This window comes from Corvus cornix, chromosome 2, assembly GCF_000738735.6.
Source record: "Corvus cornix cornix isolate S_Up_H32 chromosome 2, ASM73873v5, whole genome shotgun sequence".
Lineage (NCBI taxonomy): Eukaryota > Metazoa > Chordata > Aves > Passeriformes > Corvidae > Corvus > Corvus cornix.
In genome coordinates this window covers 56,957,888-56,971,156 of record NC_046333.1, presented here as the reverse complement: position 1 = coordinate 56,971,156, position 13,269 = coordinate 56,957,888, and the positions used below count along the sequence as shown (strand labels likewise).

Below are 13,269 nucleotides of genomic sequence, written 5' to 3'. Positions count from 1 at the left end.
ATTAATTAAAAGTGCTGCCATCTGTTTATCTTACATTTCATACCAAGGGTAAAAAAAGAGTGCTAGTACTTTTGAAGCAGGATTGTATAATTTTGTTATTAAAAATACGTGTCAAGAATACAGTGAGTACTAGTACCACTTTTGTGAGTTGTTGCAATGCTTTTTCAACAACATTTTAGGTTTTTATCTTAAAAGAAAACAACTCTGTGTGAAATCCGTGTGTGATAATCACTGGATGGAGATGGCCTTCACTGACAGAATTATTTTGTTCTGGAAGTAACACCAGGCACAGCAGCACCTGACTTCTCACTGAGCTCCAGTAGCAGCTGCATTGGCAGGTTCAAAGGTAAAGTCAGCCTTGTCTCAAGCTGATGCTGACAGATTCTCTGGACTCTTTTTTATTCTTTTGGATATGAATTTCTGGGTTTTGTCTTTGAATTAGTGGAGTTCATCCAAAGTTCTATCCCCTTCGAGTAAAAACTTGCCCAAAAGAGGAGGTGTATAGGTCATTTGTTCTGAAAAGCTGTTTTTCTGGGGGAAAAAAAAACCTCCATATGATGGTTCATATTTCATTTTGTTTTTAAAGTACTCTGTGGAAGAAGAAACAGCTTTCCTATTTCAGACAACTTTTTTTTTTCTCTTTTTAACTCCCCCCCACCCCGTTTTTTTTTTAAGAAACAAAACAGTGTTTTCACAAGACAGGCAATCTTAATGGTAAGTCATGATAGAAGAGCATGTGGGGTAATTCTCTTATTTTCACTAGTTACATTTGTTTTCTCACAATATAAACTGATAGTGTAATTGCTTATTTCTGCAGTGTAAAATTAGTGCAATTAAGATGATTTTGCTCTCTGTGCTATTTTACCTACTGTATTTCAGTTGGACTAATGGAGAAGACAGAAATTTCTCCCTGCAGGTGATATTTTGTAGTTCTTGTAATATATGGCAGATGCTGATAATTGAGGCTGTAAAAGGGGAGAATTGGATATTAGAGAAGATAAATAAGAGTGGGGGAGGGGACTGAAGGGGAAAGACAGTATTTGCAAAGACCTTGAGGTAAGCTGCTTTCAAGATACTGTTTAAGCTTTAATGACCCATATAGAGGTTCTAGCAACAAAGTAATGGCTAACTAGAGGAACTAAGGCCTCAGGTGATGATCTGAACAGCAAAAGCTGTCAGAGGTCATAAATACTATTACAGTTTGACACGGGCTCTGCTAGGAGGCAGTTTTTATGTTCCCAGTGTCTGTGAATGTATGCTCGTTCAATAAGGTTTGAGGAAAGAGCTGGTAAAACCTCAGTTACTTCAGGTGAACTCTTCTGAGGGTTTCCCCAGGTTAAGAGTTCTTGTTTCTGCTAGAAGGTACCTTTCAAAACAGTTGCTCTTTATCTTTTGTTTGTAGCCATACCCTTTTCTCATCATTGTCTTTAAAAACACCCCAACATATCCAAATCTCTCTGAGCTTTAGTTCCAAGAAATTCTCCAACTTCTAAGATGAGGATCCCATGAAAATTGCACACAGCTCTTCCTTTCCGAAAAAGGCCTCTATTTAATTTGTGGAATGTTAAAAGTTGCTATACATCTGCTGATCAAATGTTTAGAATTCTTATTTATAATTGCAGTAGCTGTTTTACAGCTCAGTGGCAACAAAATCAGAGCACAGGAAAGATTCCTCAGTGCTGGCTCTCTAAATAGCACGAGCTATGGAGTGCAGGCCAAAGCAAGCTCTTTTGAAATTTTTATTCTCACCTCTTCAGCCAGGTTGCAGGTTTGCCTCATTCTTGGTCATAGAGCTTCCTCGCAGGTTTACAGTCCTGTCATCATGATGTCTGTGATGATACTCACTTTGAAGTAGCTTTATGGTATTTTCCCCTTTGCTGCCTGCCTTCTGCCTAGGATGAACTCCAAAGTTTTGATGCTAAGGATGTTTGTGGAGGAACACTGATGCTGCCAGATGCCATGTTGCTTTTGTGTTGCTTCCTAGAGTGATTAACTTGTCAGATTGATCTCCTAAAGACCAGTGTGAGAGATGATATATATTTATCTTAATTCAAAGCCAGATGACCCCTGGAGTTACCTCAGCCTGATGGAAAACCCTGAATAGGACAGCAAGGGGTAATAGTGCTGTGGAAGCTCTGTAGTTTCCATTTTGCACAGTAAAGGATTGAGACACACATTTGGTCTTTCATTTATTTTCTTTGACAAAAGTAGAAGGGTGACAGGAAATAGTTCCCCATTATTGAGTTTAGAAATATGCCACTCATTTGCATGTCTTTGTATCTATTATTTACTTGCTAGGGTGACTGATAGTCCTGCTCAGATGTATGCATGAGGTGACAAGGCACCGACGACAGAATGACATTGGTAACAACACATGGCTTGTCAGCATATATTGCTAAAATATGCCATGTCTTGTGGAACATTAAATATGTAATATGGAATGAACATTAAATATGTATTATGTTGTAAAAAAAATTAGTGAAGGAGATTACCTGAAAGTTCACTAGATAAGTCTTCGTCTTTTCTGAAAACATGAGCTAGTACCATTAAAAAATATAGTGAGAAAATACCGTGTATTTATTTTTATGGGCTAATTCAAATGATTCCATTAAATTTCTGTTGTTTGAGAGAAAGGAGAATTACTGCTTAAAACCTTATTCTTAGGACAGATGCTGCACTTAATTTAGACAGCAACTCTGTTGTGTTGGATAGGAAAGATTATGTTTTGAAAAGACATGCTTGACTTCTGTCTGAGACAAAAAAAAATCTCTTTGAATGTAGGAGTGCCCTTGGTGTCTGGTTGCTCAGACATGAGTGATTCACTTAGAGGAGGCTGTGTAAAGAAAGCATCTCTTGCTCCAGCTCATTTTGGCCTCAGAGTGAGGCTGAGTTTGACCAGCAAGGAGGAGAAAATAGCATTGAATGGGAAGGTGTGATCTTAAAAAACTGGAACTCATAAACATAGAAGATACTAAAGTACAACTATTTGTTGTCAGGTTATGAAGCTCATTTAAGTTACTAAAAAAAGAAAGCCAATCAAGATAAAATATTTGGATCCTTTTTAAGATAACATGTATGTTTTTCTTTTCAGCTTCTCTTTTGAAAGGATTGAAACATGCAAATATTGTGCTGCTTCATGATATCATTCACACCAAGGAGACCTTGACACTTGTGTTTGAATATGTGGTGAGTAAAGTGACTATATGTTCTAGATATGGTCCAGAGTGTACTGAATTTTATGGAAATGCTCTCTTTACCATCAGTGATCTATGAACCAGGCCAAAATAACCCTTTACTTTGTTCAGGAGAGTGATGGCTGTAAGAGATGATACTTTGTAGTGGAGTGGGCTAAAAGTGGAAAGCTGGGCTAAAGCAGATTCAGAGATGGAGAAGTGGCTGCTAGGGCTTCTGAAGGACCTTATGCTGTTGAGTTGGTTTTTCAAACTTACTCTGCTTCCTAGTTACAGTTTGTTTATTGGAGCTTTTTCTTTATTGATGTGATCAGGTAACTTTAAATAGGTGAGAATAATGTAGGGAAGAAGAACAGGGCTGAAATGCTTAACAGGTAGTTCCTTGATGAAAAACATATATCAACTTAAATTTTTTTTTTTTTTGTGATTGGCTTGTGCAGAGTGTCTTTTTATAAGCAATGCCAGTAAAAAAAAAAAAAAGTCTGGTGCATGCAATTTAGAATGTAGGATTTTTTTTTTACATTTTTCCATGACTAATGCTTTACCTCTTAATTAAAACTTCAATTTACATAGTAGGCAGTGTAAGGATCTAATTGTGTTGAGAGTATTACTTTCCAAAGTACTGGCCTTGGCCTCCTAATTAATCTTTTTAGTTTTTCTAAGACAAACATATGGCATTTATGTAGAACTACTTTAGCATTTAGCTGTGGAATTATGCAATGTACTATCATAATTAACCTCCCAGTTTTCACAGATGGGTCCAAGAACATGTAATTTAAAAGAAAAAAATTAGTTTAGAGATCGTTAGATTTTCAGTATAATAGCAATTATTGTGTTGTAGTCTGTAAGACACTGTGTTTATAAAGTACAGTGGTTGCTAGCATTACTCTAAATACATCTCTGCTTAAGACAGATGGAATTGTTTTGTATGTTTCTTGGGGGCAGGCCTTAATTTTTACATGATAATGCACACAGCATTTCAAAATGTTGTCTGGAGAAACTGTTCACCTTGTGTATTTACATAAAAGTGCTACACTGTGAAGGTGTGGGTATTTAGCTGCAGCAGCCTGGAGAGCATTTGATACAGTACATGTTTTTTTACCTCAGGTATTGGAACAGTAATGAAAATTTAATTCCTTTTCTGAAAATCAGTGATTCTCCTGCTCCTGACTTACACACTGAATTAGCATAGGAAAAGCCTCGATACTTAATTTTATGTAATGGTCAGTGTACTTATTTGCATATCTTTACATGAATACATTTTGCAGTCCCATTTATCAGCAGCTGTATTTAGCTGTATTCTTCAGAATTGGTTGAGAAATTAGATGTATAGAATATGTTTCTCCCTAAAATACATGGTTTTCCCTATTATACTAATTTCAAATTTCTGGATTTTACATTTTTCTTATTACACTGATGCAAATTTCTAGATTTTATATCCAGTAAGGTTATTTTGACAGGTTGTTTAAGACTCTGGCTCCCAGACACATGTTATATCATGGTACTGTCCGTGATAAGTATAGACACAGATTAAACTTCATGCAGTGGCACATTCTTCTGGATTCACTTAGCTGTTTTTCAACAATGAACTAACCCTGCTGGAGGTTGCACCTTCTGGTTCCCATGGCATTTGGTGGCTATTGAGACTGTTTCAGAATCTCATTTAGTAATGGTTTCTAGCAACTGATCCAAGTAATATTTTAGTGTTTAGGCTGGTAGGCAGTCTCTCAAGGTGGTGCTCAGGAAGAAAGGAAGGATACTTTATTCTCTCCTAACAGCCTAAATGTATAATAATGACATTGTAACATGCTCCTGTGCCTTAAGATGACAGCATTTCATAACAAAAGTCTGTTCTCATTGTTAGATAATGTAAAGTTATAGTCTGATCAAATAGCTAATGCCATCTGATAATGCTCGAGAGTGCCCACATAACCTGAATTGAATTCTTGTGGGTGTGCATGATACAGGTTTTAATTGCATGATTGCAAAGATCTCATTTGTTCCTTTTGTTAAAAATCTTCCAGTCGGTGCATAATATGAATGTGCAGAGGCAAAAATTACAGTTGCCCATTTAAATGTACAAATTCTGGCTGGTCGAGTATGCAATCTAGCTGTGCAATCGGTGTTACTGAGCTCTGTATCAGTAATGTCTGATTTGTTGTTATTTTAACACCTGTACATGGTTTAGCTCAATCATATGAGTAATTTGCACTGAAAGAAGTCAAAATATTAATGTGATTAAAATTACATGGTGGTGTACATTTCTGAATGACTGAATCCTAACCTAAAAGGGATTGAATTTCATATATTTCCTAAAGAGAGATCATGGAACTGATACACTGTTGCCATTGATCACTATTGACCTTTTCAAACGTAATAAAAGACATTTGAATGAGGTATCATGACTAAATTAGGAATGAACAGTTAGTGATCCGAGAGTTCTCAGAAAATGGAAACTTTGTGTTGCTAGGTTGGTGATGATTCCATTGGGGAAAATAATACTGGTGAAATGTCTGAGGTTATCCGAAGTGCTTAGTTTCAGCATTGACCCTGAAACAGTAAAATGAAATTTATTTTCATGTAGCACCTTTCATTGCAAAATGCATTACAGTAATAAGTTAAATGCTGAAAGCAGAATAGCCTCTGAAAGGAAACATGGCAGTCATTAAATTCTCTGGGTCCTTCAAATTACCTTTTTTTTTAATGTCTGTCAGATGAAAACATGACAGAGTTTTTTAACTTTAACCTTGGTGGTCTGTGTAGCGGGTTGTGTTTGTAACTGGGCAGAAACACCAATTTAGTGTAGTGGTTTGGTCCAAAATACTCATTACTATTTACCTTCTGTGAGATAAGAATTAGGAGAAATGCAAAGCAGGCACCAAACTTGAAAGAATATAAAGAAGTTTATTAACAGACCTAAAAGGAGAAAAAAAAAATCATACCACACCTTCAGAACACTTCTCCTCCCCCCCCCCCCCACCTTTCTCCCTTCTCCCGCTGACAATGTAGAAAGACAACCCTTGAGATGTTCAGTCTGTTTACCACTTCTGTAATAGCCTTGTTCAGTTCATTTAGGAAGAGGAGTCTCTCTTGCCCATGCTATGAAAACATTATCACAACGAGCCAGCCGCCCGGGTTGGTTCTCTGCTCGCATGTGAGTCCCTTCCCCCAGCTTGCAGCTTTTCCCACAACTGCTTTCGAGGTCCACTCTTGAAGTTTTTTGGGGTACAATTTTAAGGTTGAGCCATTCAGAAATAAAAGTTCTCTTCACCCATCTCTGGGAGCATTTCATCTCTAGGAACAGAGGTCCTCCTCCTTCCCTGGGAGCAAAGGGTCTTCCTCATCTTCATCTCTAGGACTATCTCTGGGAGCATCTCTAGGAACTGAGGTTTTCTCTTTTTCCATTTGGAGCAAAAGTCCTCATTGCTTCCATCTCTCCCTGTTCAAACTTCTCATTAAATTACAGCTGCTTCAGCATCTGCCTATCTCAGCACAGGTGCTTTTGCTCACAAGTGCAAGTTGAACGCTCCACCCCCCATGCCTTCCTGAAATTACAATGAGTACTCTGATACATCATAGCTTTACAACAGAATTTCAGCTTTAAGCATCTCCTCTTTCTCCTCCCTCAGGTTTTCAGCTCTTTACAGTACTAAAAGGGTTAATCTCACCTAGGTCTTGCAGCTGGAATTTTGCTTATCGCTGTCGGTCACATGATCTCTGCCGGACAGCGGTGCAGCTTCAGCTGAATCTTGGCCGCACTGGAGAGGGGGAGCGGAGCCGCTCTGGCTGCCCATAGCAGGACTGTGGGGGGGGGGGGGAAGGGGAGGAGGAACGTTCCGTGGGTGGAACAGGGCCCATCAGCTCCAGGATGACCCTGGCCCAGCCTGGCCTGGCCCGAGCAGGGCCTGGGCCGGGCCCACCAGGCCCCTGTACGGGGCCCCGCAACCACCTGTCCCAGCACCGGAAACGAGAGAGAGCTGTGGGGGGTTTTGTGTATTCTTAAGTGTGGATCACAGAGGCGGTCACAACTTTAAGTGGCTTAGAGAATTGTCCATATTCAAACTGGCCAGCTGATAGGTTCTGTCAGATCACAGAGGAAGCTGTAAGCACCCCTTTGCAAGAATATCACTTCCGAGACTATGCTTGCTAACCCATGACATTCTGCAAAGCCAAGAAAAGTCAATCTTTAAAAATTCTGTTTGACAGTTGAAGATCAGGAAAAATTTATTCTCCGTATAAACATTTTGGTGGTGAATGTGGAGCTGTACACATTTATGTGGAAGAAGAGAAAGGGAACTAACTCCTTTTGAGTGAAAGAACTTAGTCAAAAATAGTTTAGAATACAGTACCTTGTTACTCAGGCATAGTTTCTTTGTGTTCTTTGTTAACTCTTACGTCAGCGTATTGCAAAGTGTTCTTAGAGCTCAGTTTTATCACTGGATGACTGAGAGCCATTGCTTACTACCTGGGAAGTTTTGAGAATGAGCTGCTTGGAATTTCCTCTACAAAACCTGAATGGCTGATAGATTTTCACGTATAGATGGTAAAGAAAATAATTTCAGTATATTTAACTGGGATGTGCTAAACAAGATGTTAATATTAAATTTTTACACACTTTGCATATGCTAAGACTGCAGTGACTTCCCGAAGTAAAAGGTCAGCTCAGCTTTACAGTTCAGTGGAGGAGTGTGACTGTTGGGTTTTGTTCCCTTCCTTGCCAGGCTCTGTTTAGGTGTTAGTTTAGGTGATCTTATGGGGATGGTGCCTTTAGTGGAAGTGTCACTGGTATGGCCGGCTTTGCCCAAGGAGGTGGTGAATTTTACAGGTGAGATCTCAGGCATATTGAGAGATCTCTGAAGATGGGCTCACATCTGTTTGCTCTAAAATGATCATTAGCTGCTACCGTTTGTTGCTTCACTTGTTTATTTAAAAGGAAGATGACTGAATTTAGAAACATTTAATTGCTGAAAGGCAATCCTAAGCAAGACGTATTTGCTACAGGCTTGGTAGAATGATAATGAGGTTTTTAGTATTATGCATAATTATTTAAGTATATTATTATCAATAAATGAACCAGCAGCTTGTCCTATTTCTGGCATGTAAAAGTGAGCTTGTATAGCAATACTTTACATCATGCTTTCAATATTTATGAACTAGGTTTGCAACAAGAACAGATACTTATAATTGGAAGGATGAGTAATGAGCAATATTATGACTGCCTCAACAGTGAAGAAGCTCCAGAGTAATCTAATAACGTAATTTAAACCCAAGCATTTTCAATTGCCTTGCCTATTTTAATATTTGTGCATGTTTTTGCTTCTAAAAATTACTTTCCATTAAAGAAGAAAGTTTAATTCTCATTGCTTCATTACAGCAGCTAAAATAGGTTGTTGTACAATGAATTTATTTAATAAAGTTCATTAGTTGCATTTCCCTCCCACTTCCTGTAAGAAAAAAATAGGCTTGAGTTTCTCATTTTAAAGTTCATTGGAAATTGACATATATATGTGTATATATATATATATATCTTTATCAGAATTAAGAATTACACAGCTGAGATTTTGAATTTGTCTTGGGACAAATTTGTCTTACATAATACTTATAAAGTATTATGTAAGAAAATGGGAAAAATTCATCACCTGCAAGGATCAAAAATTTTGCCATTGAAAAATTTCAATTTCTTGTAACTTTGGATAATTTGGATTGAACGCTATTACTGGTTTTCCATTTTAATTTATTTTATTAGGGAACAAGTGTTGAAACTAAAGGTAGGATGGCATTGATTGTTTATGAAAACAAACCAAAAAAAGCCACATTTTTTTAGCAGGTGAGAGAGCAGGGTAAACCAATAGTGTCCCAGAGCTGCTTTTGAGCTCTTATCACTAGGATCCTTCAGTGGTGTGTAATACCTAGGGAGAAGCTGGGCAAAAGAAGGAAGGAGGAGTCTTCTAATCCTTGACTGAGAGTGAAACTTGGAGCCTGAATAACATAATTTTGGTGTGAAAGTGAAATGACAGGTGATTTTCTTCCCGTTTGAAATCAAGGTCCAGCTATGGTAAGCAAGGACTGAAAGCTGGTGAAGCTCTGCAACAGGCCAGGTGCCTCCAGTCACCTCTTGGCAGACACCCTTGGTTACTGTGAACATGCTTGTCCTCTCTGGGGAGGAGCGGAGTCACTCAGGACTCCCAGCATGGGAGCAGTTGAATTCAGTAGTTTCCGTTTACCTTGGCCAGAGAAGGAGCTCTTCCCCTGTAGTTTGACCCTGCCTCATGCCCCAGGTTTGCCACAAGTTGCATTGCTTAAGTTGCATTCAAAAAGGTGACAGAACAAGGCTGAGAGTAAACAGAAAGAAAATCCTGTACTATTGAGAAGAGGCAGTAAAGGAATACTGCTGTTGGGAAAGCCTTGTTTTTCAAGTTTTAAAGAGCAGATCAGAGACAGGAGCTGCTGATGTCCAAGTATAGGCTGGAAATGCAAAAAAAAAAAAGCTTCAGGAGGGAAGGATTGAAGTGGTACTTCAGAAGGAAATTGTTTAGCACTTTGCCAAGAGGTAAAGACTGTACCAGACATGGGAATCGGTAGGAAGGAAGGAATGAGAAAATATATTTAAATTTAAATAAAAATACTCCTTCTAGGCTAAGAAGTTTACACATGTCTAGCAAGGACAGATGTTACTCATGCAATATTCTTGGGTACACGGTGTGGCTCTTGGGGATGGTGCTGTGCAGGGCCAGGAGTTGGACTTGAAGGTCCTTGTGAGTCCCTTCCAACTGAGCATATTCTGGGATTCTGTGATCCTGTCTTTGCAGGATTTCCAAATGTTGTGTAGACTTCATATGGAGAGCACATGCTGATGAATAGATATATTAATAAAATTAATCAAGATTTACAGTCCAACAGGCTAGAAGGCTGTGTGTATATCAATGACCAATTTTTGTACAATTTACTAATGGTTGGTAAATATTGGTTAGATTTGCGGTGTGTTGTGCACCATTTAATAATTAGCATCTATTATTTATTCTTCTTTTTATTAAATATTAAAAATTGCATTCAATGTAAGTATTAAAAAAAGCCCCAAAACAATACTCACAACAAAATCAAAGGACAAGAAACATGCAGAGTTGAGCTGACGGATGGAATACTGGAAATCACATGAGATATTCTACCTTCTGACAGATCCCAATTAGTTTTTTCCTAAATTACAGGTAAAAATTCAAGTGTCATTGAAGTCCATCAAAAACACATACATGTAGTATAGACATGCATAGTAGGCATAATAGACATGCCAGTGATGACACTCAGTACAGGTAAGCCCACCATCCTACAGGGTAAATTTGTACACGCAAGAAAGACATTAATCAGATGGAGACCTGAGGGGAAAAAGACAAGAATGAGTAAACATCGAGAATAAAGCCTTCTAAGGAAAAGTCTAAGTAAATAGGGCTCTTAAGAGTTGGGGATAAAAAAATTATGAGACATTTACAACCTTTAAATATATCATAGAGAAAGCCAGTGACCTATTTCTATGTGAATGGTAAAGAGGATAAAAAAGGAAACCTGAAATTATGTAAGGAAGAGAAAGATTAAATTCCGGGAGTGCCTCTATTGATAACAATAACAAAGCACTAAAGAAGCTACTATGGGGTGATGGTTTGTTTAATAGTGTCAGTTTTTAAAGAACAATTTAGGCAAATAATTGATAGAATTATGTCATTGATAGTAGATATAGGTAAAATTATTAGTTTTTCTTTTTGAAATCCGTTCTATATGGATCTTTCTGCATCATAATTTTCATCAGTGAAATATAAACACTTTCAGTCTTTCAGTGACATTAATACACTGTTGCTTCCCTGTGTCAGGAACTGAAGAAAAAATATATCAGCTTCTTTTACTACTTTAAACAAAGTTTAAAAAAAGAAATTATTCTAGTTGTAGGCTTTTTGTTTGTTTGTGTTGGTTTGTTGGTTGTTTTTTTTAGTAATTAATTATTTCTATGTTACAGATTTCTGCACAGCCCTACCATCAGTAGTTCTGGTGGCATCCCACATATTCCTTATCTTTTAATTTTAGTCATAAACTGGCATTGCCATTGTCTCTCTGAGGTGAAACCTGACAGTATCTCAACTTGCATTAGAGACTGTCCAGTCTAGTTAAACATTTTTTTCTCATGCTCTCTTTAATAATATGGGTTGTAACTCTTATTTAATTCCTCTTAAAATGTGAAGCTCTGATTTATTTGGTTCAGATTGAAAAAACAAACAAACAAACCACCAATCCAAAACTTACTGTTTAGAGAGTGATGATTACCATAATTCTAAATCTTAAAAATAGATTTTTCCTTCCTGAGCGAAGTATGTAGCTTTGTACTAATTTAGTCATATTGATAAAAATACATCTATGCAATCTTTAAAAACAGAAACTTGGGATGAGCAGTTCTGGCAAAATAATAGTAGTAAAAATTCTGAAGTCAGAATGAATAAGTCAATAATTGCAGATACCTTTATAGTTTTATGATGTAAAAGATAATTAAGAAATGGTGAATAGCAGGAATCAAGAATCAAGCCTAAGTAATAAAAAAAGACAGGTCTTGAAAGTTAAAAAGCCCTAATAGTTTTTTCTGTTTTACTACTTTGAATAAAGAGGATCTAATCCATGGAAGCATCCTTTTTCTTTTGTGTTCCTTGCAGTCTGAACTGAGTTTTTCCCTGTAGAATCTTTATTAATCTTACAGTCATGCATGGGTAGGATTAGGATACATGACAGGAAAAAATCACTCAGCCAGTGTGAAGAGAGGTCTACACAGATGTGGAAGCTTTTAAAGAAAGTCTTTGCACTGGTTGTTTCCTGTTCTGAAGATGGCCTTTTTTTTGTAGCCAAGCACATCACCATAGGAAGGGCTCTTGTGCCAGCTGAGCTTGTGCAGATACAACTGAATTATCCATGGTCAGTACCATGCCAATATTAGTGTGGATACTTGCCTACTGTGGCTGTATGTGGAGTGTCAGCCTCCCTGCCATGTACGTATTCTGCTTACATGGTCCTGGAGCAAGTAATCTCACTGTGATCTTATGGGTATCTTCCATGCTCTAACAAGAAACTTTTTCATATCTTCAAATTTTTATTATTTTTATCTTTGTTTGCTTGTTTGTTTGTTATATGTGCATATCGTGGTCAGTGTTGTGGAAGCTCAATGACATAAAAAATTAGAGAAAAAGTGCACATGTCCATCCTTGTGGGCACATGTGTTACAGCTTGCAAAAATTGTCCCAACTCTCTTGATTTTGGGGTCTCTAAGTCCATCACAGTTTACACAAGCTGATGATTTGATGCTATGTTTTGGTCATACTAAGCAGGAATTCCTACTGATTTTTTCAATGCCATTCTTTTGTTCAAATAATCTCACTAAATTAAGTGGGTTATGTCTCCTTAACCTGATTTACTAAGAACACAAAGATGATGGAATTATTAAGGTGGGCAGAGAATAAGGAGGAGGATAAACTAGCATCTTTAGAAAACTGTATTTTGTTGAAGATCTCTTAGTTCATTCAACAATTCTTTCCTTAGTAGTGTGTGTTTCACTTGTCTGTAAGAAACCAGATTATTCTCTGTGAAATGAACAGGGGTTTTGTATCCATAAATAAATTTATCTTTTCTAGTAACAGCCAAAAAATCAGACAACTGTGCATCCCTTTTTCTCTCTGGGGTTTTCAGACAGGTTTCTATCTGTATTATGTACTCACCCCCCACCTAGCTTCCTTTTCTGTATAGTATTGTTCATGTATTTTGAAGTATACTTGTCTTTGTTGATAGTGTGAGAGAAATCCAAGGCACTAAAAACATCTGTTAGCAGAGTTGTTTTCACTAAGGTTGTCTGGTGGGGCAGTTTTTTCTTTCTTGAATCCCTAATATATATCTTTCTCCTGCTGCTCAGCACAGCTGGTGCTGATGCCTGCTGCTGTTTTGCTGGATGTTCCTTAGGTATCACCCAGAGACACCTTGTAGGGTATTTTTTGTTAGCATGGCTAACACTGTCATCTCATATAGGGAAGAGATTGAATTACAGAAAGCCACAGAAATA

The 13,269-nt window shown here is 37.6% G+C and overlaps 1 protein-coding gene across 5 annotated transcripts in view; it reads left to right on the top strand.

Moving 5' to 3' along the window:
- The window catches only part of CDK14 (cyclin dependent kinase 14), a 319,768-nt gene that overhangs the window by 131,204 nt on the left and 175,295 nt on the right, over positions 1 to 13,269 (top strand). For all 5 annotated transcript variants that reach the window (XM_010399183.3, XM_010399186.3, XM_010399187.4 and 2 more), the window contains one exon: positions 3,092 to 3,186. In XM_010399183.3, the coding sequence (XP_010397485.1) occupies positions 3,092 to 3,186 (95 nt within the window). The remainder of the gene's footprint in view (positions 1 to 3,091; positions 3,187 to 13,269) is intronic.